The 27,792-nt window shown below is 40.4% G+C and overlaps 3 protein-coding genes across 8 annotated transcripts; 2 read left to right on the top strand and 1 right to left on the bottom strand.

The window, feature by feature from the left end:
• Positions 1-231: 231 nt before the first annotated feature.
• Positions 232-25,847, bottom strand: rb1 (retinoblastoma 1). 6 transcript variants are annotated; one of them, XM_071534864.1, is made up of 27 exons: positions 25,639-25,847; positions 25,080-25,200; positions 24,678-24,781; positions 21,835-21,969; positions 21,615-21,653; positions 21,419-21,468; positions 21,008-21,134; positions 20,075-20,207; positions 19,860-19,937; positions 18,279-18,388; positions 18,106-18,183; positions 16,795-16,882; positions 16,251-16,367; positions 16,086-16,142; positions 15,810-15,841; positions 15,359-15,435; positions 14,967-15,190; positions 5,240-5,355; positions 4,554-4,708; positions 3,931-4,076; positions 3,674-3,778; positions 3,416-3,529; positions 3,143-3,291; positions 2,989-3,019; positions 2,730-2,872; positions 2,215-2,261; positions 232-2,077 (listed from the first exon to the last, which is right to left on the bottom strand). In XM_071534864.1, the coding sequence occupies exons 1-27, from the start codon at positions 25,746-25,748 to the stop codon at positions 2,013-2,015; spliced, it is 2,751 nt and encodes a 916-aa protein (XP_071390965.1). In that variant the 5' UTR covers positions 25,749-25,847; the 3' UTR covers positions 232-2,012. The 6 variants fall into 6 exon arrangements, with proteins under 6 accessions (XP_071390965.1, XP_071390963.1, XP_071390967.1 ...); XM_071534862.1 differs by having other exon boundaries at positions 20,075-20,220; positions 21,024-21,134; XM_071534866.1 differs by having other exon boundaries at positions 18,279-18,416; positions 19,897-19,937; positions 20,075-20,220; positions 21,024-21,134.
• On the top strand, positions 7,325-9,872 carry lpar6b (lysophosphatidic acid receptor 6b). The gene has a single exon (XM_071534870.1). The coding sequence runs from the start codon at positions 7,920-7,922 to the stop codon at positions 9,024-9,026; it is 1,107 nt and encodes a 368-aa protein (XP_071390971.1). The 5' UTR covers positions 7,325-7,919; the 3' UTR covers positions 9,027-9,872.
• Positions 11,527-14,145, top strand: LOC139657178 (lysophosphatidic acid receptor 6). Its single transcript, XM_071534937.1, has 2 exons — positions 11,527-11,641; positions 13,024-14,145. Exon 2 carries the CDS (start codon positions 13,153-13,155, stop codon positions 14,143-14,145), a length of 993 nt encoding a protein of 330 aa, XP_071391038.1. The 5' UTR covers positions 11,527-11,641; positions 13,024-13,152.
• Positions 25,848-27,792: the final 1,945 nt, after the last annotated feature.

Genomic DNA, 27,792 nt, shown 5'->3' with positions numbered 1-27,792 from the left:
AAACCTGTGCTATCTCTGTAACAGCAAAACTCCACAAAGGTGCAGGTCAAGAATCCTAAAGAGGATACAGGTGTTACTCAATACCCATGGCTCCTGTAGGAACACAAAGACCTGGTACAAAAACCACTTCATAATGGGGGGCTGTGGTTAGGGTGAAGGTTACAGGCTGCAGCGAACAACAAAGGATAACAAATACCCTTAAATGACTCATATGAAACACACACACACAGCTTAAGTTTTCATATTTACTTACAAATACAAAGTATAACATGACTAAAGTGATGGTGAGGACTGGATCATGCATGAGACAATTCCCGGTTTCAGCTGATCACATTAATGCTCTTCAACTTATCAGCTAGTTAATCACAACTCCACACTGTTTTTGGCTACTGTAGGCTGCAGGGCGAGGGTAAAGGAACGGACTCATGGCAATGGATTAGCAAAGGGTAGAAAATACATGCATGTAGTGCCCTCTTTCTCCAACAAAGTACAAAGACAAAAGTAAACAAGAAAATAATATTTTCCTAACAAATATTTACTACATTCTTCAAATAACTACTTCAATAAAGTACAATTTATTAACACATTTTAATTTAAAAAATCTGATAACTGATTGACATTTACAGCAATATTTCACTTTGGTACATGGTCCTTTATAAACCTGCTGGTCTGGTGTGACCTCTGACCTTACGTGCTCCATCTGGTGTGTATTCACCATTGGAACTCTCATTACCAATAATTGCAAATTAGCCGATATTTCTTGAAAAATCAGACCTAAGAGCAGAAACAAATGTTCCTTCAGATCCCCTGTATGCATTTGGAATATGATTTTTAGACACCTGGAAGTAAAACAAAAGTTACTATAAAACCATAAACGTTATACCAAAGTGAAACATTGATTTAACTGTGACCAAATCCTTTCAAACCACAGAGAATGTGTTGTAGAAAATACATGAATTTTGGTGAATGTAAATTTATATATGGTTTTCCTTTCCAAGTGATATTTCATTTGAGGGTATCATTTTGACTTTTTGACACACTTGCCTCTAGGAGTTCATGAACAGTCAACCACACCAGTACTGGGTGCTTTGGAGTGCCACTGAGAGTCAATACTTACTGAGCTCTTCTAAAAATGTTACTCCTGACACATAAACAAACACAGCTAAGCAGATCCAGGTAATATTTCTCTCCGTTTACTGGGCCATACTTCCAAAAAAAGCTGCCTATTTTCAATTATTGATATTGAGAGCCGGGGGAAAGAGTAGGTGACAGCCAATCTCCAGGGAGGCTAATGCTGGAAGTTGACTGCTCCTGAACTCCTATAATCGAAGTTATGTACGCTAAAGTTAAAGTATTATTCCCAAGTAAAATATCACTTTAAAACTAAAACTGATGCAAGGAAAAGACATATCTTGATTTCCCTGAGGCTGACGGTTTATCCTTTTTGAAGTGAGTGATCATGATTTAAAACACTTGAAATGTTGCATCATGATTGAAACATTTGAGTTAAGAAATGTCATTTCTCTGTCAAAAAGAAGTAGGTCAACAGTTCCAAGATTCTGATAGCTGGGGCTCGACCTGTTATTTTACACTCCACAACAAGAAAACCAGCAATGTGTCTTCACACTGCATTGGCAATGGAGACTATTCGTGAAAGTATATGATGTAGTGAAAACAATGATTTCTTATAACATCCACAAATTAATATCACTCTTAAAACATGACCAAACATCGTTAATCTCCCACAAATCAAATCCGACGATGCAGGAAAAACATTACTCAGTTAAAACAGTCAGTTAAAGTATCAGCAAAAAAAAAAAAAAAAAAGAGGAGAAAGTTCTCTATATTCACAAAGTACTCCTCAAAGATGAAATGGTTTATGGAAAACAAGTTAAATATAAACTAAAATCAAATTCAAAATGTACAGGGAAACTCGTTTCACTTCGTACGTGAACAGAAAGTACAGGGTTCACGTCGTGGCGAACAGTGCAGGTCGGTTCAGTAGGCTTCAGTTACTCCTTCCTTGATTCTGCATCCTCCTTCATCTTCTGTTCCTGCATGCGACTCCGAGTGGAGCCTGGATGAAAATACAGACACATCATTATGGTGCACGTACACACACTTCCACATGGTACAAGCGATATGATGGAGAATGAGAATACCATTCAAAGAAAGACTGAGAATATTAAGTGGCAAAAATTAAATTTCACTTACTCATCTCTGCAAGCTTCTGTATGAGTGTAGAATCTCCACTAGTTTTGCTGTAAAAAAAACATGGATAGAAGTCGGAATTATTGAATTGTATTGCATTTATATAGTAGCCTATTTTGCTAATCCACTGGGAATGGGATTTTGTGCCTATGTAATGCACATCATTTAAATATGGCTCTAACCTTTAGGTAAAATATAAAATATCCATGTGAACACATTACAAATCACCCTATACAGTCTCATTTGAAGAATACCACTTTTGTATCTACACACTTTATTCACCAAACTACTTCAGATAACCAGTAAGTATTACTACTGTATTGAAGTGAATTATATCTCTACTCACTATTTTTCTGATGTTTGCAAAAACTGAGACAAAAACAGTGAGGCTCCCTGCTCATGATGAATCACTGAATGATTTTTCACTCTTTTGGTTGCCATAGCACAAAAGCTGTAGTGGTTTTGACTTGTGAAATGAACAAATCAATTGCATGGAAATAAGACCATTTGAGACCAACCTGCCGTCAGCTTCATCTTGCCCGTCCACATCAAAGCGCAGCCTCTTCAGAGGCTTGGGAGGGGAGCCGAGATCCAGGGTCCTCTTGAAGGAGCGATCGCTGCTGTTGACCATCTGGTTGATCTTCTGGAACCGATTGGATAGCTGCACGTGAAAACAACAAAAAACACAGGAAATGAGGAAATGATCATTGCTGTTTGTAGTTGTTAAATGGAGATTATCCTTTAATATGCTGCAGAGTAAACAAAAGAGGCACGTACCCCAAAAGATTCACCGATCGACACCAGCATTCTGTAAAGGAGAAAAAAAACAGGTTAGGAAAATCCTTTGCAATTAAGCTTTCTTCAAAGTCAATTTCAAGGACGATGTTATTTTAAAATAGTAGCTTATACTAAACAAATGTGGAAACCTGACCTGGAGCGAGGGGTCATGATCCCTGGGGACATGCGTGGGCTTTTCAGGGGGGAGATGTAAACATTGTTGCTCCCAGGCACACGCAGAGGGGAGCTGGGGAACTTATAGGGGCTGCGTGGGATTTGTGGAATTGGAGAGAGGGTCGGGGGCTAGAGAAAAAAACAACACAAGGAGAGGATACTCATTGAGTATGTGTGTGGCATTTATGTGATCGTGCTCGTATTAGTATGTGTTAAATTAATATTGTTGTCCCTCACTGGGGAAGCGTCTCACCCTGGTAGAGGCGTACTGCAGGATGTTGGTTTTCAGCTTCTGCATGAACACCTGGTTGTAGAAGACGATGATGGAGTCGTAGTGTCCCTCAGAGATCAACACCTGCTTAAAGGTCTGCAACAAAGACAGTGAGATGAGAAGGGGAGTTCAAAAAGACTTCTACATCATGATTCAAATCTAGACGTGATCAGAAGAGCAGAAGACTGAGCTAACGGGTGAGAGATTCATTTGGCGAGGGATTTCACAAGGTCGCCTCACCTCCTGACGGGTGTTGGACATGTTCTTGTATGCCGTGACGATGGTCTTGAAGCGCAGATCGACATTCTTCACTTTACATATGGCATACATGGCTGACATCATCAACTACAAGAACAACGAGAGGTAATTGTGAGAGAGGGGGAGAGAGAGTGAGAGAGAGCAAGAAATAGAGAAACAATGAGAGAGAGCGAAAGACAGAGAAACAGATTAGATGATGAGAGAGAGAGAAAGTGTATATTGTCAGGTTCGGGTGTTACCTGGTCCAGGTGTCGGTCTCTCATCAGCTCGTACTCGTGCTGCAGAGTGTGCTGGAACAGCGTCCACATGATGGGCTCCAGGTCAGGGTGGGAAGACAGCAGGTAGGAGCAGAGCATCTTCAGCCGCGTGTAGGCCAGTCGGTACACTACAGGTAGAAGAGGCACGAGGCAGTTGGACACAGGTAGCAGCAGCACACACAGTAACCACAGGACTAAGAATATAGTGGCATGACCAATCACAACAAAGAGGAGGTGCTTCCCTGCAACCTGGAGCGGTTGATTATAAGTGTGAGTGCAATTCAGATTAAAGCCAATGGGGAAAAAACATTAAGGATTTGCGTACTGAATAAAGCCAATAGGCCAATTATTAGTTGTAATTTTCCCATACCTTCTTTAAGTTTCTGCAAATCCACTGATACATGATAGCCATATTTTTTTTGTCTGTTATGATTACACATTTTATACAATAAATCATTAACCTACAGAACTATATGAATTTTTGTTTTTAAAAATATGGTTTGTCTGACAATTATGGGAAAAATAAGTGAACCAATAAAAATCTACAACAAAGTCACACTCCTGATGTGAACCAAATCAAAAACAAACTACAGGTGACATCTTACATTTTTTGTAGAAGAGGCTGAGAGAGTTGGACTTGGGGAGTCGTGGGGTCTGGCCGGCAGGCTGGGCGGGAGCCTGCGAGGCAGGCTGAGAGCTCGGCGTGGCTGGGGACTCCGGAGGCAAGACACGGTGGTTCGGACGCATCGGGGACAGATATCTGCAGGGGCGAAAGAGAAACCCAGTGGGCTCAGTCAATTACAGCTCCAACATTAGTATGGATAAAATTATATGCAGTCATTTATGAGTGAAATTTTCCATTAAAAGTACAACAGAAACCACAGATAGCTGACTATTCATAGAATGGTAGGAGAATAAAAGGGTGTAAAGCTACAGAGAGGAAGGGTCATTGTCACTATGAGTCATGGGATTTAATAGATAGCATGGGTCTAAACCAAAATCAGATCAAATGGTTAACACCAAATTGTCAGACAGTTGAGGAACAATCTGCAGCTCCACATCCGCAGTCCTACAGTAAAGTATTGCAGTTATTCATATGCTCATTCAAAGTCCATGAAACTGGTATAGAGCTAGTTTGTCAGTTCCAGTCGGGCCCCAGTACTTGACAGAACCGATTAATTATTAGAATAACCTATTGACCTACTAAAAACCGCCCTCATTTCTGATTGGCTGAGACTCATCCGAAGCCATTGTAAAATACCATAGACCGAGTATGGGATGGTAGACTCACAGGTCAGCGGCGGTGTGGTTGTGCTGCAGTGGCTGGTTAAAAGCAGCAGGGGTCTCCGCCTGCTCTGCTGGACCCTCCTCATGCGTCCGTTTCAGCAGCTCAAACAGAGGGGAGCCCTGGAGAGACACAAACATTTACATTTAACCAGGAAAGATTATTTTTATTTAACCAAGCAAGGAGTCATGGAATTCCTTCAAAGTGCATCTTAATCATGTGGAGTGACTTATTACTGCTGTTTTTAATATTTTTTTTCCAGAAACTGATTCGGGAAACAAACTTTGGATGATAGGATAAAATTGTCCCAACATTGCTGATACAAGATTAGTTAGCTACCCGTCCCAAGGCTAGAAGAAGCTGATCCCAAATCAGCTTTAACAGCTGGTGATGACACCTACTCCCAACGCTAACAACTTCCAACAGTGAAGTTGTAAAAATAGTGAGCAAACACGCTATACTTGTCTGACATTGAAAATTTTGCAATGATGGAACACCGGGCAGACACAGACTGAAGACTCCTGATTGACTTTTAGATTTGCTTTTAAGAAACTTTTGAACTTTATTTCAGTTAATCTGATCTGATAGCACAACCTGATACTAACATACTGATATGTTGATGTTGGCAGTTAAATTTATCATAAAACTATCACTGCTGTTATTGCTGACACTATATGAGGTAACGTCAGATCTGCAGTCTTGGTGACATGGGGAGGGAGATGGGAGGGAGGGAACACCAGGGAGGGAACTTATGAGGAATTACAATGTACTTGTTGGTCTTATAAATCAGTTCTTCACAAAACATTAAATCATATGAATGGGCTGAAAAGGTAAAACGTGAGGTTTTACATAAGATCATTGGTGATAGTGAAATATGAAAAAAAGAAATTTACACTGGTATGCTCCTTTGAAGTCATGTTATGTAGGCTAGTAGGCTATATGGTATAATCCACTTCATAGCAAGCTCAGTTTCTTTTCCCAGAGCAAGAGGTTTGACAGCATTGTCAAGTGCTTGACAAGAAACTCACCACATATTTAAAAATAATTTCCCCTGCAATCAAAAAATCATTTACATTTACAACTTACCCATCAAACTACCTTTCCAGAAACACAATGGCTAAATGCAAACAAAGGATTAACAATACAATTGTTCCTCATTTTATGTTGACTTTAGGACTAAAGACACTCCCCTGCAGTATTGTATCAGACTGGGATATATATTAGTCATGCATATGGAAAACCCCTCAAACTACAATCAAAAAGATATTTTACTAAAAACTGGATTTTCTCTAGATACCAACATAGCCAAGAGTCGGGCCTCTAACAACAACACACAGACTATTACTTTGGCCTCCTTTCACACAACATTTGAGTCAAGATGAAAGGTGTGAAAGTGAGTGGTGCACGTGCACAGCAGCATGTATCCACAAAGAAAAAAACCTGAGATGAGATGAGGCAAGGTACTGGGTGGGGTTTACTATTCCTCACACAGCAAATCTGCAGGTACAGACTTGTCATTAGTACATTCCCCTTCATTCTCGCTGCTCCCTGCTGACGCCATTGACAAATTTGAAAAGTATGCCAGGTGGTTAAGATGAGTATATGACTTATAATGGATACTGACACTGGTACCTCCAATTAGGCTGAACAAAATCATGACATGAAATTCCCTGATTCACTGTTTATCAGCCTTAATTTCTTGTCCCTAAAAATTGTTACCTGTTTATTTGTGTGGAAATCAAAACATATAACAAACCCCCAAAAAAGCTAATCAAATCAAGACAATTTAATTAGGATATGTTATGCATTAGCAGGTCATTAATGACATCTTGTAATTCAATCTTCTACTGGACACAAAAATACTTTGAAGTCTTGGCGGATTGATCTAAATACAGCTATGGCAGTCAAGAACCCCATTTCAACCTTCTGCAATTTAAATAGAAAATCAAAAAACAACATGGGCCACGCCCGTCTCTGTTCAGATTACAGGTGACTGCATAAACAAGGCAGCGATGGGAGGACTTTGACTCTGGTGGATGCTCCTCCCTCTGTGCCTCAGCAGTCCGGTGGGTACTTTGTGTTAGAGCCTCTGACAAGCAGCCTGCTGTGGGTCTCTGCTTAGCGGTCAGGCAATAGAAGAAAGAAACCTCTGGAACATAAGAGTGAGAACCACCATGCCCCAGGGGCTGCTGCAGGAACAGACAGGAAAAGAGAGGAGAAGGAAAGAACCACTCGACTGCTCGCAGACTTGAGGAGAAGCACATGACTCTTCTCTCAAAGGGAATAGACATTTCAACTCTGGAAGAAGAAGCAAAACTCTGGAAACCGCCTTCAAATAAGGATTACTAGAACCAGAGGACAACATTCAAGGAGAAATTAAAGTTGAGGATTGTCTAACAACTTTGGATACCAATACAGGTATTACTAGGAGCTGTTTCTTTTCTCCTCGATACCACATAACATCAAATTAGACATTAACTGAGAATTCTTCAAAGTATTTGGTGACTGCCTTTTGCCTGCCCTCATGCAATGTCATTTCTTCCAGCCCATAGCCCATGGTGGGCATGGTGAGTTGAACTGGTAATTTTACAACTGACAAAAAACGAAGCGCTCCGATATTCTTAAAAGATAAATTCAACTGAGCAGAACGTTGTGACTTTGTTCATGTTCCAAAATCACTGTAAGGATGTATAATAGCACTGATAACATCAATATCAGCACCCTGGAATTGATTCAACCATCCATGAGCTGCAATAAGAGCGATCACTTTAAGTACACCCTCTACAGCACAGTTTTCAGCCTGGTGTTTGTAGTTGGACTTTTCTTCAACATGATTGCTGTATATATTTTCGCCTGTACCTTAAAGCTGCGCAATGAGACCACAACTTACATGATGAATCTTGTGGTTTCTGACTTGCTCTTTGTCCTCACCCTGCCTTTTCGGATATTCTACTTCGTTAAGAAAGACTGGCCATTTGGCAGGGTGGCATGCAAGCTCTCTGTGTCACTGTTCTACACCAACATGTACGGCAGCATCCTCTTCCTCACCTGCATCAGCGTTGATCGTTTCCTGGCCATTGTGCACCCATTCTGGTCCCAGACAATTCGCACCAAGAGGAATGCCAAACTGGCCTGCTGTGCCGTGTGGATCCTGGTTCTGTCTGGCAGTTTGCCCTCAGGATTCCTTTTGGACACCACTTCGCTCAAAAATCAACGCAACTCTTCCTCCATCTACTGCTTTGAGAACTACTCCACGAAGCAGTGGGAGTCCAAGCTGTCCAAGGTGGTCATGTTAATTGAGACAGTGGGCTTCCTGATCCCACTGATGCTCAATGTCTTCTGCTCAGCCAGGGTCCTTCAGACACTGAGGAAACCCCAAACCATCAGCCGTGGAGGCCAGCTCAACAAGACAAAGATCTTACGGATGATCATCGTGCATCTACTCATCTTTTGCTTCTGTTTCATCCCCTACAATGTCAATCTCATCTTCTATGCCCTGGTCCGGACCAAAGTCCTGGCAGAATGCTACGCAGAAGCAGTGGTCAGAACGATCTATCCCATTGCTCTGTGCATAGCAGTGACCAACTGCTGCTTTGACCCTGTCATTTACTACTTCACCTCAGAGACCATTCAGAACTCCATCAAACGCAAGTCCATGGCTGCACACAGTGATGGCAAGCTTTTTGCCAGACTGGAGACGGACACCACACAAAGCAGTCCAAACACTACGCCCAGCAGCCTGAGCCTGAGGGCCCTAAGAGCCAAAGTCTTTAACAATGAGTCTACAGTGTAATGTTAACTGTATGATGTGACATGATAAATGATTTAATGAGCATTGTTGGTGAAACAGATGCAGATGGCAGCAGAGTGGCCTACAGGACAACACAGAAACAAAGTAAAGACACTGTGGTTTCTAAGGAGCCACTCTCCCTTCTACTGGACAGCACAGAGACTATTTATTTACTAAGAATCAAGACTATTACTCAACTGATTCCTATTCAATTAATATAGGAGTGGAACAAGTGAAAGAGAAAACATTAAAGTAAAAAAAATGTGTTGCAGCTTAAATTTGCCTTAATCAAGGTAACAAATACAACACAGATTACAGAATATAAAATCAAGCAACAATCAAAGATGGCTGTCTCAGAACTGACCAATCACATGTCAATATGCTAAAAACAAGCAGACATCACCTGGTTCAGTGGGAAGTGGAAATTTACCCCTGTAAGGCAATATGAGTCAGAATACTCAATTACAACACACAAGGTAGAGAGGTCTTTCACATTAAACTCTTCCTTATTTCTATTAGGGAATAGATTTGAAATTGTGGATAGGGATTAGTGGACACAGATGTATAGGCAATACTCTGATGCATGGTGCTTCAAAACAGTGTCAGCAATTACCCATAACATTCAAGTCTTATGCCCCTGAGCAGATTCCCTTGCAAAGAATTCTGCTTTGGCAATGCTGAACCAGTATTACAGCTCTGTCTTTTATGTAGTGTATTGTGTAGTGTTTAAATATTTGTGGCATAACAAAGACAAGTCTAAGCACTTTACAGATAAACATGTTCTATAACAGCCTTTGTCATTACTGAAAGTGAATAAAAAAAGGATATTAACTTTGAAATTTATCTGACTGTTGTTCAGTTTCCTGGTTGGTAGAGTGGGGTGTAGAGAAAAGATATTTTACATTAACAGATGGTTATCAGTTGTTCACATACGTCATTTTATCTGGGTGCCACTGAATCAACTGACTTAAACTTATTACTCATGCAGTTACTAACAAGATAGCAAACAGGTAGGAGACTGGCTGGCCAATACCATGAATCCCCAATGAGTCAATCAGTTTCAAATGCTGAGTTGTTAAGAGATTACAGGTGTGGTCTATAAATGCCAGATTCACAAACACAGATTAGCACTGCCAAGGGCGTTCTCTAAATAATTTGTCATTTATGTGGGCAATTTAGGAAGAGTAAGAAAGATCAAGACAAGTCAAGAGGTTCCCCTACAGCATATCTGTGGATAAGACAATACTGGAATATGAGGAAACTGAACAAATTTCACTCTAATTCACAGACTAGATTTCATTTTCAAGTTACTAAAGCAGCCCACGATCCAAATGGATTATGGTGTAATCTAAATGTAAGTCAAATTTGTTCCATCTTGTAAGAGCTGCGTGCTACAAGACCGAGCGTTACTACATTCCTGTTGAGCAGTTTCCCCCGAGGGTCTAACAAGGGTACAGTCATCATCAGTCCTCTTCTGGTGGAAAGTATGGTGAAACCAGGGCAAGCGAGTAAGCACAAGCCTCTTGAGGGAGAAGTATGCAAAATACAGCACAGTGGCTGCTGTAATCCTAAAAAGGGTGTGATAAATAACAGTTATAAAGTTACTTTTGCAATTAATTCCAAACTGTAGTATCCCTGTGAAAAACATTGCAAACCCCAGCTTCTAATGTCGTATTTACACCAAGTTTTGCTTCCTCACCTCACGCTATGGTATGTGATACAACTAGGCTTACATTCAGGATGCAAATGGATAATCTCCACCCAGCACAAATGAAACAGTTGTCAGGTTATACTGGATTAACAGTCTTGCGCAGGAAAATCATTCTGATTCAAAGTTGACATGCTAAGCACATAGCCTGGTAATATATCAGCATTAACTTACTGTTATCCAATCAACTTTAAATTCTAATGTGAACAACACACACACACACACACACACACACACACATACAAACACCTGAGCAAACGAACGCAATTCATACATATCCACAAATATTTAATACAAGGTTTAGGCTACCTAGATCAAACAGATTACGCATTCTTTAAATTTAGGATATGTAGGCCAACTGAATTTCATTCTAAAAAAATAAAATTGGCACATACAGAAATGCTTAATTGAATGCAAATATTATAAAGAAAACTTTCACACCAGCTCATTTCCATCTGTAATATTAGCCTTGAGCCAAGCTTGTGTTTCACACTGTGAGAATTAAGAAGGCAAAGTTGTTCTAACATAGTTTTTACCAGTACATGCTTGAAACAGTACTTTGATGAATGTTACACAATGATTTGTTTATATTAGGACTCTACAGGAACCACAAGGAGTGTGTGTAGGTTGTTGTACTATACATATGAGTGTGTGTGTGTGCGAGAGAGAGAGAGCGAGAGAGCGATAGAGCGCGCGAGAGAGAGAGTTTGCTCTCTCTCTCTCTCTTTCTCTCTCTCTCTCTCTCTCACTCTTGACCCTAGCCTGTGGCGTGAATTGAATATTCCAAATAGATCATCACTATTGTGTGCACTAGTGCAGCATCATAAGAATTCAATCTCCTGCTGAACATCAACTGACTGGAAATATAACTTTATCACAATCTCACTGCATTAATGAGATCCTGATACTGGTGAGTAACCAAATCTAAGTTCTGTCCTGTCCGTTTCAATATTCTCCTCAGCACTGTTTGATTGTAAAGTGACTTTTATATGAATCCAGTAGAATTATTAGAAATATATTACATTTTTATAAAATCAAAACAGCAATCAGTTGAATTGAAATACAAGGGCAGCTTTGCGAGCAGTAATTTCAAAATAATTTTGCAATCTTGGGAAACATCCTAGGGAAGAAGGTTGATAAAAAAAATCTATTTCTAAATGATGAAGATGGCACAGATACATACAATAACAAAATGTTGTTGTTATATTCTGATGACTATATTTTCTGTGGAATACTATTTAACACCCCTTGAAATCACCCAGTTGCAAAATGCTGGTCATCATGTATTTTGGAGGATAATTCCTGTTTTTTGTGTGATATTTAAAAACGTCTTTGGCTTTAACAAATAAAAGACGCAGATGAAAGCTAAATTAATGGAATGTGATGAGACCAAGAATTATGAAACTGCTACATGATTCACAATTTTTGCTCACATCAATTTAAATCAATAGCAGTTAAATGCCCTAAAATTTGAAAAAAATTCACATTCAGCCCTAGCCTGTCAGGTGTTTAGTAATAATGATGGCTGAGAATTGGTGATTGTTATTATGGCCATTACCAGAGAGCCAAAGCAGGCAATTCAGACATATAAACCTCAATATCATATGAAAGAAAAAAATAACAAAAAAAACATGAATTATCCTCTGATTAATAGGTTCAGAGAGTCAGAATTGGGGGGTTTGGGAAGAGAAATTGACAAAAAAAATATGTATGTTTCATTTTTATTATTTCTATTTACATTTCACGACAATAAATGCCACTTAATGTCCTATCTTGAATAATGGAAAAAGTGGAAACTGAAAGACTGGAAGTCGGAACAGGCTTGACCTTCATACAGGAATTGACTTATGGCTTAATTTATTATTATTTATTTACTTTAGGCAAAGGTAATTTGACATTTTATTTTATTTCACCCTAAGAGGTTGCATTTCTGCTTTTTACTACAGCCACATTAAAGACCAACAGCATTAACAGTCAGTACTGCAGCACTGAATATCATTATCAGTACTGAGATAATACTGGGAGCTCTCGAGCAATTCCTACCCTTTTCTTATTACTGAGTGGAAATTTCCATGTAATGTAACCAGGTGTGTGTGAGTTAGCTTGTTTTATGAGAGTGGGAAGTTGCAGTTAAAACTTTGTTGACAGAATTCAACTGACTGTTATCCAGCATATCAAACACAATTCAGTTGTGCCAGCAGTAGTCCTGTATATACAGTATGTCACCTCTGCAAATTTACACTTCATAAATCTGCAGACATTTTGAGTTCATTAAGTCTTTACTTGCCACAGGTTTAACTGCTCAGGCAGCAGGTACTGGATATGTTCATCCCATGTTATATTCACTTCAACCTACCTAATTTCCTCCAGACATGAGGGAGACACAGTGATAAAGACTGGAATAGCAAATCATATTGAGACATGGAGCCGTGGAACATGACTGATGTGTCAGCCAAGCCTTTCTCACCTCTGTCCAACTGCACTGTGGACACCAGCTACCGCTTCACCTTCTATCAAGCGTCCTACAGCGTCATCTTTCTGCTGGGGCTGACCACCAACAGCCTGGCTCTGCGCAGAGTGTGGCTCTCTCCCTGCACCCTAACCAGCACAGCCATCTACATGGCCAACCTGTCTGCTGCCGATTTGTTTTTTGTGATCTCTTTACCGCTGAGAATCTACTACTACCACCAAAAGGCCCGGGCCTTTTTCTCCAAGACAAGTGACGCATCTGCTTGGGCTCCTGGGGCGGCATACTGCCAGCTCACCTTCACCCTCAAATACATCAGCCTGTACGGGGGCATCTTCTTCCTGGTGTGCATCGCTGTGGACCGTTACTTTGCTGTAGTGCACCCGCTGGTGTCGACGCCCCGCAGGCTGCGTGCTGCGCAGCTGATAAGTGGGGGGATCTGGTGCTTGGTGCTGGGGCTCAGTGTGGGTCTGCCTCTGCTGCGCTCCGCCGCTGCCCGTCAACACCAACCCTGTCTGCTGGATCCGTCCTCACAACGCCAGCGCACCCTCATCCTGATAGCCCTGGGCCTGGTGCTGGGGTCGTTTCTGCTGCCCACCGCGCTTCTTCTCTTCAGCTACTGCAGCATGCTGAGTGTGCTCCGCCAGCCGCGACACCGCTCCCGCAGCAAGCGACGCAGTCGCAAGCACACGCTCACAGTCATCTACTGGGTGCTGGCTGTCTTCCTGCTCTGCTTCGTTCCCTACCACATCAACCTGCTGGGATACACTCTCACCCATGTGGGGCTGCTGCCCAGTTGTGGTCTGGCCAAGGTGACCAAGGCCGTGCACCCTGTGGTGCTGTCACTGGCCAGCTCCAACTGCTGCCTCAACCCGCTCATCTACTACTTCTCCAGCAGCCTGGGACACAGGGAGCCAGCCAGCAGTGGAGGCAGCGGCAGCCAGTGAGACAGATCATGTCAGACCGCTGCTGGAGGGGAACCATAGCGAGATGATCTCTAGTCCCGTCTAAACCAGCACGTTAGTCCCATGGGTGCAAGAATAGCAACTAACTTAACTTAACTTAAAACTAACTTAACTTAAAAAGAGACAAGGCTCCGGTCTTTACATATAATTAAGAAGACAAAGATGGGCATGTATTGGACATATTTATACAAGGTAACAGGAATTTGTCTTTCCGCATATCCCTACTTGATAAACACACACAGAGCCCGCTATGCATATGCACTTCCTTGTAGGTCAGTGCAGCTCCTCAGGAGCGGTTTGCGGTTAAGTGCCTTGCTAAGGGGCACTTTGGCGGTGATAGTGGCCTTAGGTTATTTTGTTGCATTTTGTTTGTCATATTTTGCTCAATGAGTTTGTAAAACAATGATACACCATGAAATTTTTCATATGCAGGCTGTGTTCATTTTATGTTGAAACTGCCTGATATGACAAAGTGCTGTTCAGTAATTGTGAAGCCAATGTTGTCAAGCCAAAGAATACAAGAGTTTATGTGCTGATTATGTTGAGTTTATATGTCTATATGTTGTTTATGTTATTCTTGAACTGTAGAAATTTTGAATACATTTGAAGAAATTCCTGCTAATGGTTTTGTTCAAATTGGATGATAGCTCTATAACTCAGCGCTGATGTCATTGGCCAATAAATGCTATAGCGGGTGGATATTTGTATATAATATATGTGTCTATTTGCTATACATGTGTTTTATGCAAGTGCTGTGACATTATTTCGAGCATGTTGTAGTGGTGATGAGAGACAAGACTGACCGTCCTCCATGCGATGTTCTCCATGATTCGATGTTCGCAGCTCTCCAGATGTTTGACGATATCTTTGCTCAGGCTGGGCTCAGCCTTGATGAAGCTCTCGATGACTTTGTAGAAGTCAAAGGCGGCTAGCTCGAACACATCCAGTATCCAGGGGAAGCACAAGTCTGTTTCAGCTGGGTCACCACCACTTCCATGGTTGTATCCTCCAGTTTTAAAACAGCTCCCTATTAATGAGGAGAAATTGGCAGAAATTACAGCCTGACACACAACTACTAGAAGTGTACAAATGTATCAATATTACTGATGACAGTAAGGTAGAATATGGCTACTGGAGAATCACTATATGTGATTGCATCTGTTCACGTATAAATGCAGCAAATTAAGGGACGCACCTCCGTAGGTTGCCATGACCACTTCCAAGGTGCAGGCCAAAAGTGAGGTGTGGAATGTGGAGTCATTGAGAAGTTTACTGGAATGGAAATCACATGACTCAGCTCGAGGCAAACAACGCTTCACTACATATCTGAACAACAAGGAGCATGCATGCACTAAAAATGTTCAGCAAAAATGTAGGTGAGTGGACACCACTACTTATCAGCTTTGACAGTAGCATTAGTTTATATTTCCCAATTGATTTAATGAAAAAGAAAAACTAGGACAGCACTCCAAATTGACTTTTTATTTGCCACACGTGTGCCAAATAAAAAGTCAAGTTTTTCTTTTTCATTATCAACTACTTTAAGGATCCAGCACCCAATTGTCATGGTATTATTGTGAGTTGAGCGCGTAGTATCTTATTTTTTACCAATTGATTTCATGAAATATGAAGAAAAAAAAACATACCTGAAATTTTGCACCGACAGTCTCTTCTCCTCCTACAGAATTTCATGTGAGGAAAAACAGAGTGACTCTGAATTATTTGAGATAGTGCATGTGGTACTGTAAATATCTCTCAGTAAATTGAAACAATATAGTCATCACTGGTGCTGACTATTTGCTTATCCCATTAACCAAATATGACAACACATGTTTTTTTTGTCTTTGTTTCACTATGCAGGACATGCCAGCTGTTTATTGTGTCACCATGGTGACACAATAAACGGACAACATACAACATACCGATTTGAGCATTGACTCCATGACTCTGTAATACAGCCGGACACCAAGGGTAAACCTCTGAAAGATGAAAAGAAATATAGAATCGATCATACATCAATAAATTGAGGCTAAAGTGTGTGTTGCCATTCTTCCTCACCGTTGTCTTTCTGAGTGTTTTGTTCGTACCTGCTTGCCAAGAACCACACAGCGTGGACCGACTGCCTGAGCGAACCTCTGGCCAAACACCTGTCCCAGAGTCTCCACCCGCTTCAGCACCTCCTCCGTAGGGTCCACCGTGCAGTTCTGACCACAGGAGAGGAGAAAAGAGCAGGGGGGATGAAGAACTGCTACGATCAAACGACAGTGTTGCTCAACAACAAACAGGGTTCCTACATATTTTCTATGGGATTTTTTTTCCAGAACTTAATTTCTTGAATGCATTTGAAGACTTTGGCCAGTGTTCAATTGTATGCTGTGGTTGGGCAATATAACAGATATAATAGATTATCCTTCACAACAAATATCACATATCACAATATGTGAAATGACAGTGGGTCTACAGTTAAAATGTGTGGTCATATATGTATCAGGACCGAACAATAATATTTCTCCTTACTTTTCCAGACTTTCTGTGCAATTCACAAACTTTTCTCGACTTGGAAATTAGGCAATTCATTTTCTATACTTTGCCATGCTTTTTAAACAAATAGCAATGCTTATAGAGACCCACTTTGAAATATGTGATCAGGTTAGCAGATGGCTGGTCCCCATTGGAGGTGAGATCAACTCTCAACTGCTGAATGGAGTTCATGGCAGCTCTGATAAGAAAAAAAGGGTTAGGGTTAGACAGTGTGGAAGGACAGAATCAGACAAAATCTAAAAATAATTAATACAATTTCAATGGCACTATAATATGCCACCACTTTAATATGCCTAATGCAAAGCATACAATACAGGAAATTTGACGGTAATCTCCAAAGCTTGGTTTTCAATTTCTGGATAAATAGGTTTGTCTATTGTGTATCTACTAGTTGCTGACCCTGGATAAGCAATTAATTTGATTGATCATCATCAAGAAAAGATATATTTGGCTCCAGCATGCCCCCCTTCCCTTTCAAGTACCAATCACACCAACTTGGAGCATGCTTCATGGCCGACAGCCATGTGGAAACATGTAGGCAGGTCTCGCTGTGGTGTTTTTTCAGGGTCATGTGAGTGATTTCATATAAATCAAAGTCAATACACATTCATGACTGCATTCACAGTTTTAGAGATCAAGGCAAGGCAACACAGGTTAAAATGGAATTGGTCAATTTTGAGATTTTTTTTTCTTCAGTAACTACTGTAGTTTCATAAAATAGAATTTACTGATTTTTATACCAGCTCCATCAAGCAGGATACACCATGCACAAATTTAGCTAAAATAAAGAAAGAAGGATTCATTCAGAATTCATCCGCTGAGAATAAAGTGTTGTAACTAATATACAAATCTGTGCATTTTTGTCAACTTTTAGCTAACATTAACATGTTAATAACAAAGTAAATAATAGTCATAATACAGAGAGTGTTTGTATATGTGTCCGTATTCAACATTTCACCAGTGGTGCCTAGCCTGAAACAGGAATGGCACAAGTAGATCGTTAAAGGATACAAGTATTTCTATAATTGGATGGCAGTAGCCGAAAGGTTAAAGATGCAGGCCTGTGACCAAAAGGTCAAAGATCAACTTCCCCAACCAGCAGCAGGGGGAAGTGAATGACTAATGATTTTCCATCCCTACACAACTACTATCAAAGCGCCCTTGAGCAAGACATTCAATTCCCAACTGCTCCAGTGAACGGCTCAGCAGCCAACAGTATGAGACTGTGTTTGTACTGGGCAACTCCCAGGTGAGAAGGTGTGTGACTGTTTAAGTGTTCAACAAAGTGCTGCTGAAAGAGAACATGAGTGCTCAGTCAATCTCCCCTGGGTAAATAAAGCTTGAAAATAATCCTTCTCTCAAGAAAAAAAGAAAGAGTAGAAGGAAGGAGTGACTGCTCACCTGACCGGAGTCTGGGGTGGGATGAGCACAGGATCCTCTTCAGGTGCGTTCTTCTTTGGCGTTCGCTCCACCTGCATTCTGAATGAGGAGAGGGGATTATTAAACTGCCACTGTGGAAAAGCTTGATACAGGACAAATCTAAAAGAACAAAAATACTGAATAAATTATATTACATCTCTAATTTGGGAGCGAGAAGAGACTCATCTCCATCCAGAAACAGCCGTCCATCAAAGTCTCTACTCTTGAGGTAGTGCTCTTCATACTGTTGGCTGAGGTCATTCACCTGGGGGGGAAATAAAAGGTCAAGGTTACTCACAGTGAACAGCCTGCCCACATATTAAACACCACCGCTGTGCACTCATTTGCACCGACCACACGCTTGAGGACTGTGACAGTCCTAAATATATTTAAATATGATGATTTGACGTATCAGCCTATTTACTTAACCACTGGCAGGAAGCTTGTTAATGCACACAGAATTAGAATTTCCTTTTGACATCGATGAGGCAAAACCAAGTAAATGACAAACTGTGTAGGTTAGTGGAGATCATTTGAATTGCATGATAGCCTACACAACACTGTCATCATTAACATCCATCAATTTCTCACTGTAATATCCTGATATCCTGACTCCTGGTACTATATCTAACATAGACTCTAGGCTCTGGGTGTTTTCCCTGCCTAGGTAGTCTATATGAGAAACTCCAACTGTCATGCTCTCTCTCTCATTGTGTGTCAGCCCACTAAGTCGAAGTAAACCACGACAAAAAAAAAACTAAAAAGATGCGAGTGGAGTCCTGAGTCATTGCACTTGGATACACTGTTACAATCATGATGCATTATTTATTATTCAACTCTCATTTGCTATTACCAACTGAGCTTAATGCTCTTTGCCAATTGCCAGGCTCTGTTCTCAGATGGTGCGTCTGTCTACATTTGTCCAGATCTCGATCTTAAAAAATAAAAATGTCTGAAGTAATTGGGCTGGCTGCAACTTGTCTGCAACTAGATCGGGGCAACAGATTGAGTCTTACACACATTCCTGAAGTAATCTGGGCCAGGCATTGGTCCTGACAGTATCAACATCTCTGGAAGGACTCAGAATTACCACAAGTATGAAAATTACTTGGGATGGCTAAATTGGGTCAACAAATTGGATACAAAGTTTCTTTACTTAACCAACAGGGATATTCGGGGACAATGGAAGCTGATCTTAGTGTACATAGGTGTTTTTTTTCTCATTTTCCACTGTCCGCCCATAAGTCAGATCAACAAGTTGGACAAATACTTATCCAGCCGCTAGCTGGAATGCGACACTTGTGAAAATAATGTGTGCCTACTGCCCGTCACTCGGCAACTGGGGTAATGCAACAGTTAAAAAATATGCTTCTTCAGAGTGTGTCAGTGTCAGCAAACAACAGCATCCTGCCTCAGCTGTTTTCATACCAGCCTCTGCAATATACTACCCTGACACCACAATGGATGAGGATCCCATGCTTGACAACACATTTTCCTGACACCACATATGGAAAACAAACATGTAGGTACAACTAAGAGAACAATTAACAGCTATCAGACACTCAAACATTCGACAATGACGGCAGCTGCCAGGAACAAATAATTAATGGCAACAGTAAGCACGGAGGGGAGCTCATAAAGGCTGGGATATATTGATGCAGGCAGTCTTTGTATTACAGCCCTGACGCTGATGGAAACCAAACAGTCAAGCAGGTGGTGTGACAATGCCTCCCTACCTGAGGAAAATCCGGGGATCTTGCGAGATCCACTGACTCCAGGAAAGCAGAGAAACTGGTCTGGTACACATTCTTCACCTGTCAAAACCAGTGGCATAGAGGACCAATGAGGGCAGAAACACACTGAATATAGAAAAATGTCTTCTCAGGATATTGTATGTGTTTATATGATGGCACAAGGTGGTGTAAAAAAAAAAAAGGGGGAGGGCATGGACCTCTTCTGCGTTGCATTCATTCTCCTTGCACAGGGTCTCGAGAAGCTGCACATCCACCTCCGGCTCGGGCAAGCGGGGTTTGGCTTTGCTCTGGTTACGACGGGATGTTCGTGTCGGGGGGCTCTGAGCTTTGCTGATGGCTGATTCTGAGAGAAAGAAATTGTATAAGAGGGTAAAAAAAATCTGTGGGTGCCTTGAACACAAAATCTTTTTCAAAGTCAGGGTCCCTACACATTTTCCATGTCAGAAATTCCACGCTTTCACCAAACCTTGCTTTATTGACTGGATTTGAGGATTTTGGCCATTGATCATTAAGAAGCTAATAGTGGCTACTAGGGCTGAAACTAACGATTATTTTCATTGTCGATTAATCTGTCGATTATTTTCTTGATTAATCGATTAGTTGTTTGGTCTATAAAATGTCAGAAAATGGTGAAAAATGTCGATCAGTGTTTCCCAAAGCCCAAGATGACGTCCTCAAATGTCTTGTTTTGTCCACAACCCAAAGATATTCAGTTTACTGTCATAGAGGAGTAAAGAAACCAGAAAATAGTCACATTTAAGAAGCTAAAATCAGAGAATTTTGACTTATTTTTCTTAAAAAATTACTCAAACCGATTAATCGATTATCAAAATAGTTGGCGATTAATTTAATAGTTGACAACTAATCGATTAATCGATTAATCGTTGCAGCTCTAGTGGCTACTATTATATAGCTGAAGATAATTCTTCCAAACAAATAATGTGAAATGACATTGGGTCTAAAACTACATAAAACATGATGTCATATTTATATCCTGATTGAAAAACATTACTTTTCCACTTTTTTCTCAAGAACTGGAAATTATCAAATTAACTTTCTATACTTTCCAGACCTGTGTAGGAACAGTGCAAACTGCAAAGTATTGAGTATTTAAAAAATTCGTAAGTGACTGAGACTGAAGCTTACGGTAGAGAGGCTGCAGAAGGTCTGGAGGGCAGCGCTTGATGAAGAACTCCAGCGAACACAGCAGCAGCTGGAACGATATGACCAGGTCATCCTCCATCTGCAAGGCCCTTCCTGCAGACAGCAGAGATGCAGCACATGAGGAGCATCATCACAATATGACTGTTATGACAGTCAGTAACACTAGAAGTGCCGCCGTGAGGAGAAAACTGTCCATTTCATTTGACCTCCACAGCAAGGCATGAAGTAGGAAGGAAGGAATGTAGGAGATAAAGCAAAATGGAAACTATTTCATGAAGTGTGTTTCTGCACACACAGTTTTATCCACTTCCTTGTTCTGATGGTTTTTGTTCATGTGAGTGGGTATATTTGTTGATGTGTAATAAGCCTTAACCCACCTTTGGCTAACAGAAACATTGTCCAACAGCTCCGCATGGTCTCCTTTTCCCTTGAAAATGAGACACTGAACCATTAAACATGCACCAACATCACATCTTTGACTCATTTATCAAAAGTGAAACCACAAAGATATTGTTAAAAACAGGAGTGTGATAAATACATTCTGCTCATGTAGTAGCATATTCCTTAACTTACTTGTCATCAGAGCCCAAAGCAAAGATTTCCTTGCATGTTCTGAAATAAAAACAGACATGAACAATTAAAGTTTTGACTAATAACCCCTCTTCAAATTAAATGAATAACTTTAGATGTTTCAAATATTTTTTATAAGAACCAGTTTCACCAAGAAGCCACCTACAGTGCTACATACATTTAAAAAGCAATTGTACTTTATTGATATTACGCCATCACTCACTTCTCAAACCTCTGGTAGAGAGCCAGCGTCACATCATACTTTTTCTCCAGTCGTGTCAGTACTGAATCAACCCGGGTGCTTATTGTATCCAAGTTCACATCCATCTTCCTCACCAGAGCCAGGAACTGCTTTACACTACAAAAGAAAGCATGTATCGGTAAGATAGCTAAAATGGCCTTTCATTTTAAAAAAGAAGGAAACATTGCAATACCTTCACACTATGGGTACAAAATGAATTGAAAACAATAATCAAATTTGTAAGATTGATTACTGCAATTTCCAAATGACAAATGGCTGACAAATGACAAATACGTATTTTCTTAGCAGGAAATACGTATAAGCAATATCAAGTCTACACATCCTTCCTAGTTTTTATTGCCATGAAAGTGAAAAGGTCTGATTTGATGGGTTTTCATTACCGGCATTAAAACCTACAAAATTTGTAAGGATGTGTTGACTTTTGACATTCACTATATGCTGCAGAAAGCCTCCTGAATACGGTGTTCTTGTGTTGTGCAGAACCCCAGGCATATAAACCAAGTTGCAAATCTAAGAAATGTGCCATTGTATCACAACTGAGCAAATCCTATGCATTTGCTTCTCATTTTGGCCGTAGTTTGTAGGTGGACCACTGTTCTCAGACCACTCGGTGCTTTATCCTTGCATAGAATGTCTATTGAAAAGAATGGGGCTGCAATCGACAGCAAGAATACTTTTAAACAAATTTTGTTATGAAGTCTACCTATAAGTCAACTACACTTAGAAGAATCTGTAATACAGATATGGATTTGTCATTGCAGAGTCAAATCACGTTACAAAGTTTTAAAGAAAAAGGTTATCCAGAGGCATGTATCCAATCAGCTTTAAGAAAATTGGAGGACAGATAAAGAGCAATAAAGAAAGAGAAATAAAGAAAGAAAAATGAACAGACCCTACTCCATCATAGTAGATTGAATTGCAATTTAACATATAATCCCAGGGTTCAACAGTAAGGATTTTTTTCCCCTTGCAGATAAGCATTCTACTCACCCCTAATATATTTTCACTTGCCCAGCAGGCGAAAGTGAAAATAACTATTTTTCATAAATGTAAGTGATTCATTACTATAGAATGTATGATACTGACTTTTCATAATATACAACAGCAAACTGACTACAACAATATTTAATTGACTGTGAGTAAATGTGTATGATTTTATGGTTTTTAACAATAGATGAACCCTCATAACCAACTTTTAGAGGCTTTTCTGTAAATGTAACAAGCAATAAAGCAGAAGCTAGAGGGGAAATTATGAGGCTGTTAAGTCTCTCCAGTCATCTGTCTTGCCAACACATAAATCAGACCTGCTGTGTTGTCAGCTGGCTGTTTTGCCAACATACAGGCTAGGTTCTGCCTGCTCTAGTCCTGGACATCAACTATGTTTGTGATAATTGTCTGTGTCTTGAAATGAGCCAAGAAAGCGCCATCTTGATTTGCCTCCCTTGGAAATCACTGGCAAACTGCACAGAACATTGCAGGGATTGAGTCATCATTTTAAAACCAAGAAAATGGTTGCTTCCACTATGGCAGCAACAGACTTCTTCTTCTTGATTAATATAAATCGAAGTAACTGCCACCATGTTTGCTCTCTACATAACTCTGATGGCTCAGAAAAAGCGGAACAGAGAATAAAGTGGGCTAATGGGAAAGTAAAAACAAACATAACAGCTTTGTCACTAGGTGACAAACAGTGCAAACACAAACTTCTTTCATTGGCCCAATTTGGCCACTGACTGGCCAGTCAACTGGCCCAAATCTACATCTATCTGGCCCCAGGCCATTGGGCAATCAACACTGTTGAACCCTGAATCCCTTTAACCATGTCATCAAATCTACAATCATGAAACACTGGCATATTCTCTCCTCTGATAGAAAAATAATGCTGTTCAATACCATCAAACAACTAACATAATAGATTTCTTGATAAAAGCTGACACACACACAACCAAAAGAAGCACGTTCATCAAGGGGAATCAGTGAGCACAAATGCTGCATGAAACTCAAACACATACAATCTCCTGCAGCATGACACCATGTCGAGCATGATGGGCATAAGGTAGGAGACCTGAAACATACAGCGTTCAGCCACAGAGGGGGAGATGTTGAAAAGAAAAACATTTTAAAGAGCGAATGCTTCTAGATGCAGACTTTGAAAACAATACACCCTAGTGGCATAAATGAGGAATTTATTAAGTGGTTTTCCTGTAATATAATGTGTTTTGTCCACAAATAGACATTAATTAACAGATTGTATTTTGACTAGTGTGTTGACTGTTTTATGGCTCATCGCCTGATGCTTACATTAACCACACAAGTCCTTGTTATCAGCCACTTGTTTGGATATATTCATCTTCTGATGGACAAGTGCATCTCAAGTCCTTTCTCAACCCCTTTTAATCTTTGATGTTTATTGAAAATGTTGATGGATTTGCACTTTTACTTACATGATTTCCTGAATGCACATCTTATGTATTACTGCAAAACCACTTGATGTTGGTATGATTTTACCAAAATTAATGGTTTCGCTTGTGACACACAAAAACCCTATAGGCCAGTGCCAAAATGTTTTGTCTCTCATAAAATATATTCTTTCAAAGTATCTTTGCTGTCAAGTATGACACCATTCTTTCGAAAAGGCTTCTCATTTTGACCCGCAGGTTTTTGTTTTTACATTTTCATTTGTTGAAGAAGAAATTATGTAGAAAAAGAGATGTGTTTTGCATGTATCAATGTTAACAGCGCAGTTGCACTTTTAGAATTACAATATTTGTCAATAACGTGCACGGTGCATGGAGTACACTTACTTCAGATCCACTGCTTTCTGAACCTGAGTTAAGGTAAAACAGGCAACATCCATGTCTGTTACGGACACAAACAAACAAGCACCCCAGAGCCTTTTCTGACTGTCCTGAATTGAAGTGGAGAAAAAAATAGAGTTACAAACATATATTAAAAAAAAGTTATAACACGCAATCATTTTTGGTAACACTGTCACCAGTAACTGTGTATGTCTGGTGGATAAGGTCGGATGTTATCAGGATGATTGAATGCAACTGCAACTGTCCACTTAACACTATAGGACTGTTATCACATAACCTCACCTACCCAAAATGTTAGATCATGTGTCAGAATTACTGTTATCCACCTTTATCATTGAGTGTTTACATTTCCAATTTGTTGTGGGATAACTAGGAATAGATACATACAGTGACTTCATCCATTGATTCTTGAACAGTCTTCCACAACGTCCAGGCACGGTCACACACTGTGTCTGTCACATGGAGACTCTTGCACAGGGTCACAAACTCAGCATCCTTTTCTCTGTGTCTAGCGGATAAAGGTCATAAATCAAGATCAAGCAGAAAAAAACAAAACTTTAGCACATCACAACATCAGCTGGCAATACATGGTGGACAGATGACAACAATGACCTTTCAGTAGAAGATTTCATTTTACTGTTAGTTAAAGACTGTGTCAGAGTGTGTGTGTGTTATAACAGTGTTGTGCATTGTTAACGTTATGTTTGTTATTGAATAGTTAATAGCCTGTCTGTGGCCAACTCTCTACGACTGAGAAACATTAACACTAGCTTGAGGATTTGCATTAGCTCTAAATGAGGGCCTGGCCTAATTCGAGAGAGCTAGCTAGTCAGTCTGCCGGTTTGTCACATAATAACACTATGAAATGCAAAATATTAACAGTGTTATTGTGCCCAGTAAGTAACTGAGTTCGCTGACCAATAATGTACAGAATGGGGTAGCTTACTTTTTAACAGATAACTCTGGGTTCTCCTTCTTCTCTGGGGAGGCACTTTTAACACTGGGCTTCAGCTCCTTGGTCTGTGTTGTCCCAGAGTTGCGTTTTTTAGGTGCCATCTTGATAGCCGGTTAGCTAACAGGAAAATATAAAAATAAAAAAAAATATTACAATGTTTTGACTACAATTATACCTGTGTTAAGCAATGTTTACTTAGTTTAAAGCCCACTACTCCACGAGTCCCGTGCAGCAATACAACAAAACCCGACTGACTTCCTGAATCCTGTAGTCGCAGTAAAGAGGGCGTTCGTTTTGTTAACCTGAACTGCGCGTTGCTGTGCCTGTGCCGCCGACATCTCTATATTAGACTCTGTCACCAACCCTATCAGTGCTAACTTATACATTAAGCTCTTCCGATCAGTCATACCTGCATAAATCTAGTGCTGTCGATGGCAACCTTAGATTACAGGTTTCTTTACCCGACTTACAAGTTTGAGGATAAACAGCGCGCTACATTAGTTCACCGGGATCATGTGACACACCGTCACGGTGTTAAGGCCAAACGAGCTAACCCAAACGCACTAGATGAAAACGCGGGAAAGTGTCTGCGCAACATCCGCCCAAAGCACATTATCCCGCCATCCCGAATAGTCACACATAGATGCTAATGTACTTTTACGGTCGGTACAATGTTTGTCACCCATGTGTTGCTTCTATTGCCCGTACCCCTACTCCTCTTTGTACTGTAGCGTCCCGTCAAGGACCGATACGTTGAATAATCACAAGAATCAGGAGAAATGATTATCTTGCAATTCAGTGCATTTATTTTTACTAAACTTTGGTTACTGTCGGCCGTAACCACGCCGTACCAAACTCTCCCAGACAACCAAGCTTTTTAGGACAGGCCGAGAGACGGAACAACAACAACAAGAACCAATCACCTACTTCCTTGACCCGCCTCCCCCTGCCTCTAACCAACAACAGCAACACCCAGCACCCTAACACTAGTGATTGACATACACATTGATAGCAGATGAGAGGTACAAACTCGCTAACGAACATCTCGTTCACAACACGTATTGAACAGGGTTGCTACAGTACACCGTGTGCATACTAAGTTTACACAGTGGCACCTGATTACCAATGCAATGACGGACGTTTGCTGTTGATCTTTACATTGCACTAACTTTTTGTGGTCAGCAGATGAACAATACTACATTTCAATAATTGACACATACTGTATTCTCTTTGGTCACTGTAAAATTAATTATTTGTTACTCGTTTCAAAGTGGATTGTGATTGTGCATAATGGAGATTTAGGAAACAAGCACCCCCCCCGTGTGGTGAAATTCATGTCTTACAACCACGGCCCTTTTGTTTTTAATGATCGGTTGATAGGGTCGGGGTGTGGGAAAGCTTTTTAGGCTAGTAATTGTTTGGTAAGCATTTCTCCGAAGTTACCAGGTTTAGTTACTTTTATCACTTTTACTGTGATGTTAATGCATGTTGATGTGTAATCTCAGACTCAGCAAAACCTTCCTTAAGGCCTTCGTCTATTGGTTTTGGATTTCCTATGCCTCTGGATGACGCAATGGGCAGCCTGATGTCATTCCCCCATCAGGCTCCATGTATATTCTCCATACACATGGAGAATGGAGCTACTAATTGGAGTGAAATGTTGTAAAGTAAAAACATTCTTGAAGCATTGAATGTTTTGCAGTTATTGTTTCTGTCTCATGTTTTGTGGCCTATTACAAAACATGAGACAGGAACAATACATACATATATATATATATATATATATATACATATATATATATATGCTACAGCTGATGCATATACATATGTATCAGGCAGCCTGAAATAAGAAAATATACATTCATGTCGGCTTGACAAGCAAAGAAGCATATTTGTCTAAATCTCTTCTTATTTTCATGATCAATGTCATGATTGTCCTTAGAGGTGCAAAAATCCCCCCAAAAAGAGCAATCAAATTCATCAGTCCATGAGCTGGCATGTGCTATTCTGAGGGAAGCATGAGGCACACAAGTATTGATAGTCTGCATTAGTCTATGAAGCCGGAGTTTGAATGCACCTCATTTTATTGCAATGGTAGAATCTTAATAGGATATGAATTATGTGGGAAACTGTACCAAATACACC

Source organism: Centroberyx affinis, unplaced genomic scaffold, assembly GCF_046629955.1.
Source record: "Centroberyx affinis isolate AG114_WGS23_722 - 3 ecotype Tasmania unplaced genomic scaffold, CSIRO-AGI_Caff_v1 ptg002635l_1, whole genome shotgun sequence".
Taxonomy (NCBI): Eukaryota; Metazoa; Chordata; class Actinopteri; order Beryciformes; family Berycidae; genus Centroberyx; species Centroberyx affinis.
The sequence above is the reverse complement of the archived record's forward strand: the minus strand, read 5'-3'. Positions and strand labels throughout refer to the sequence as shown.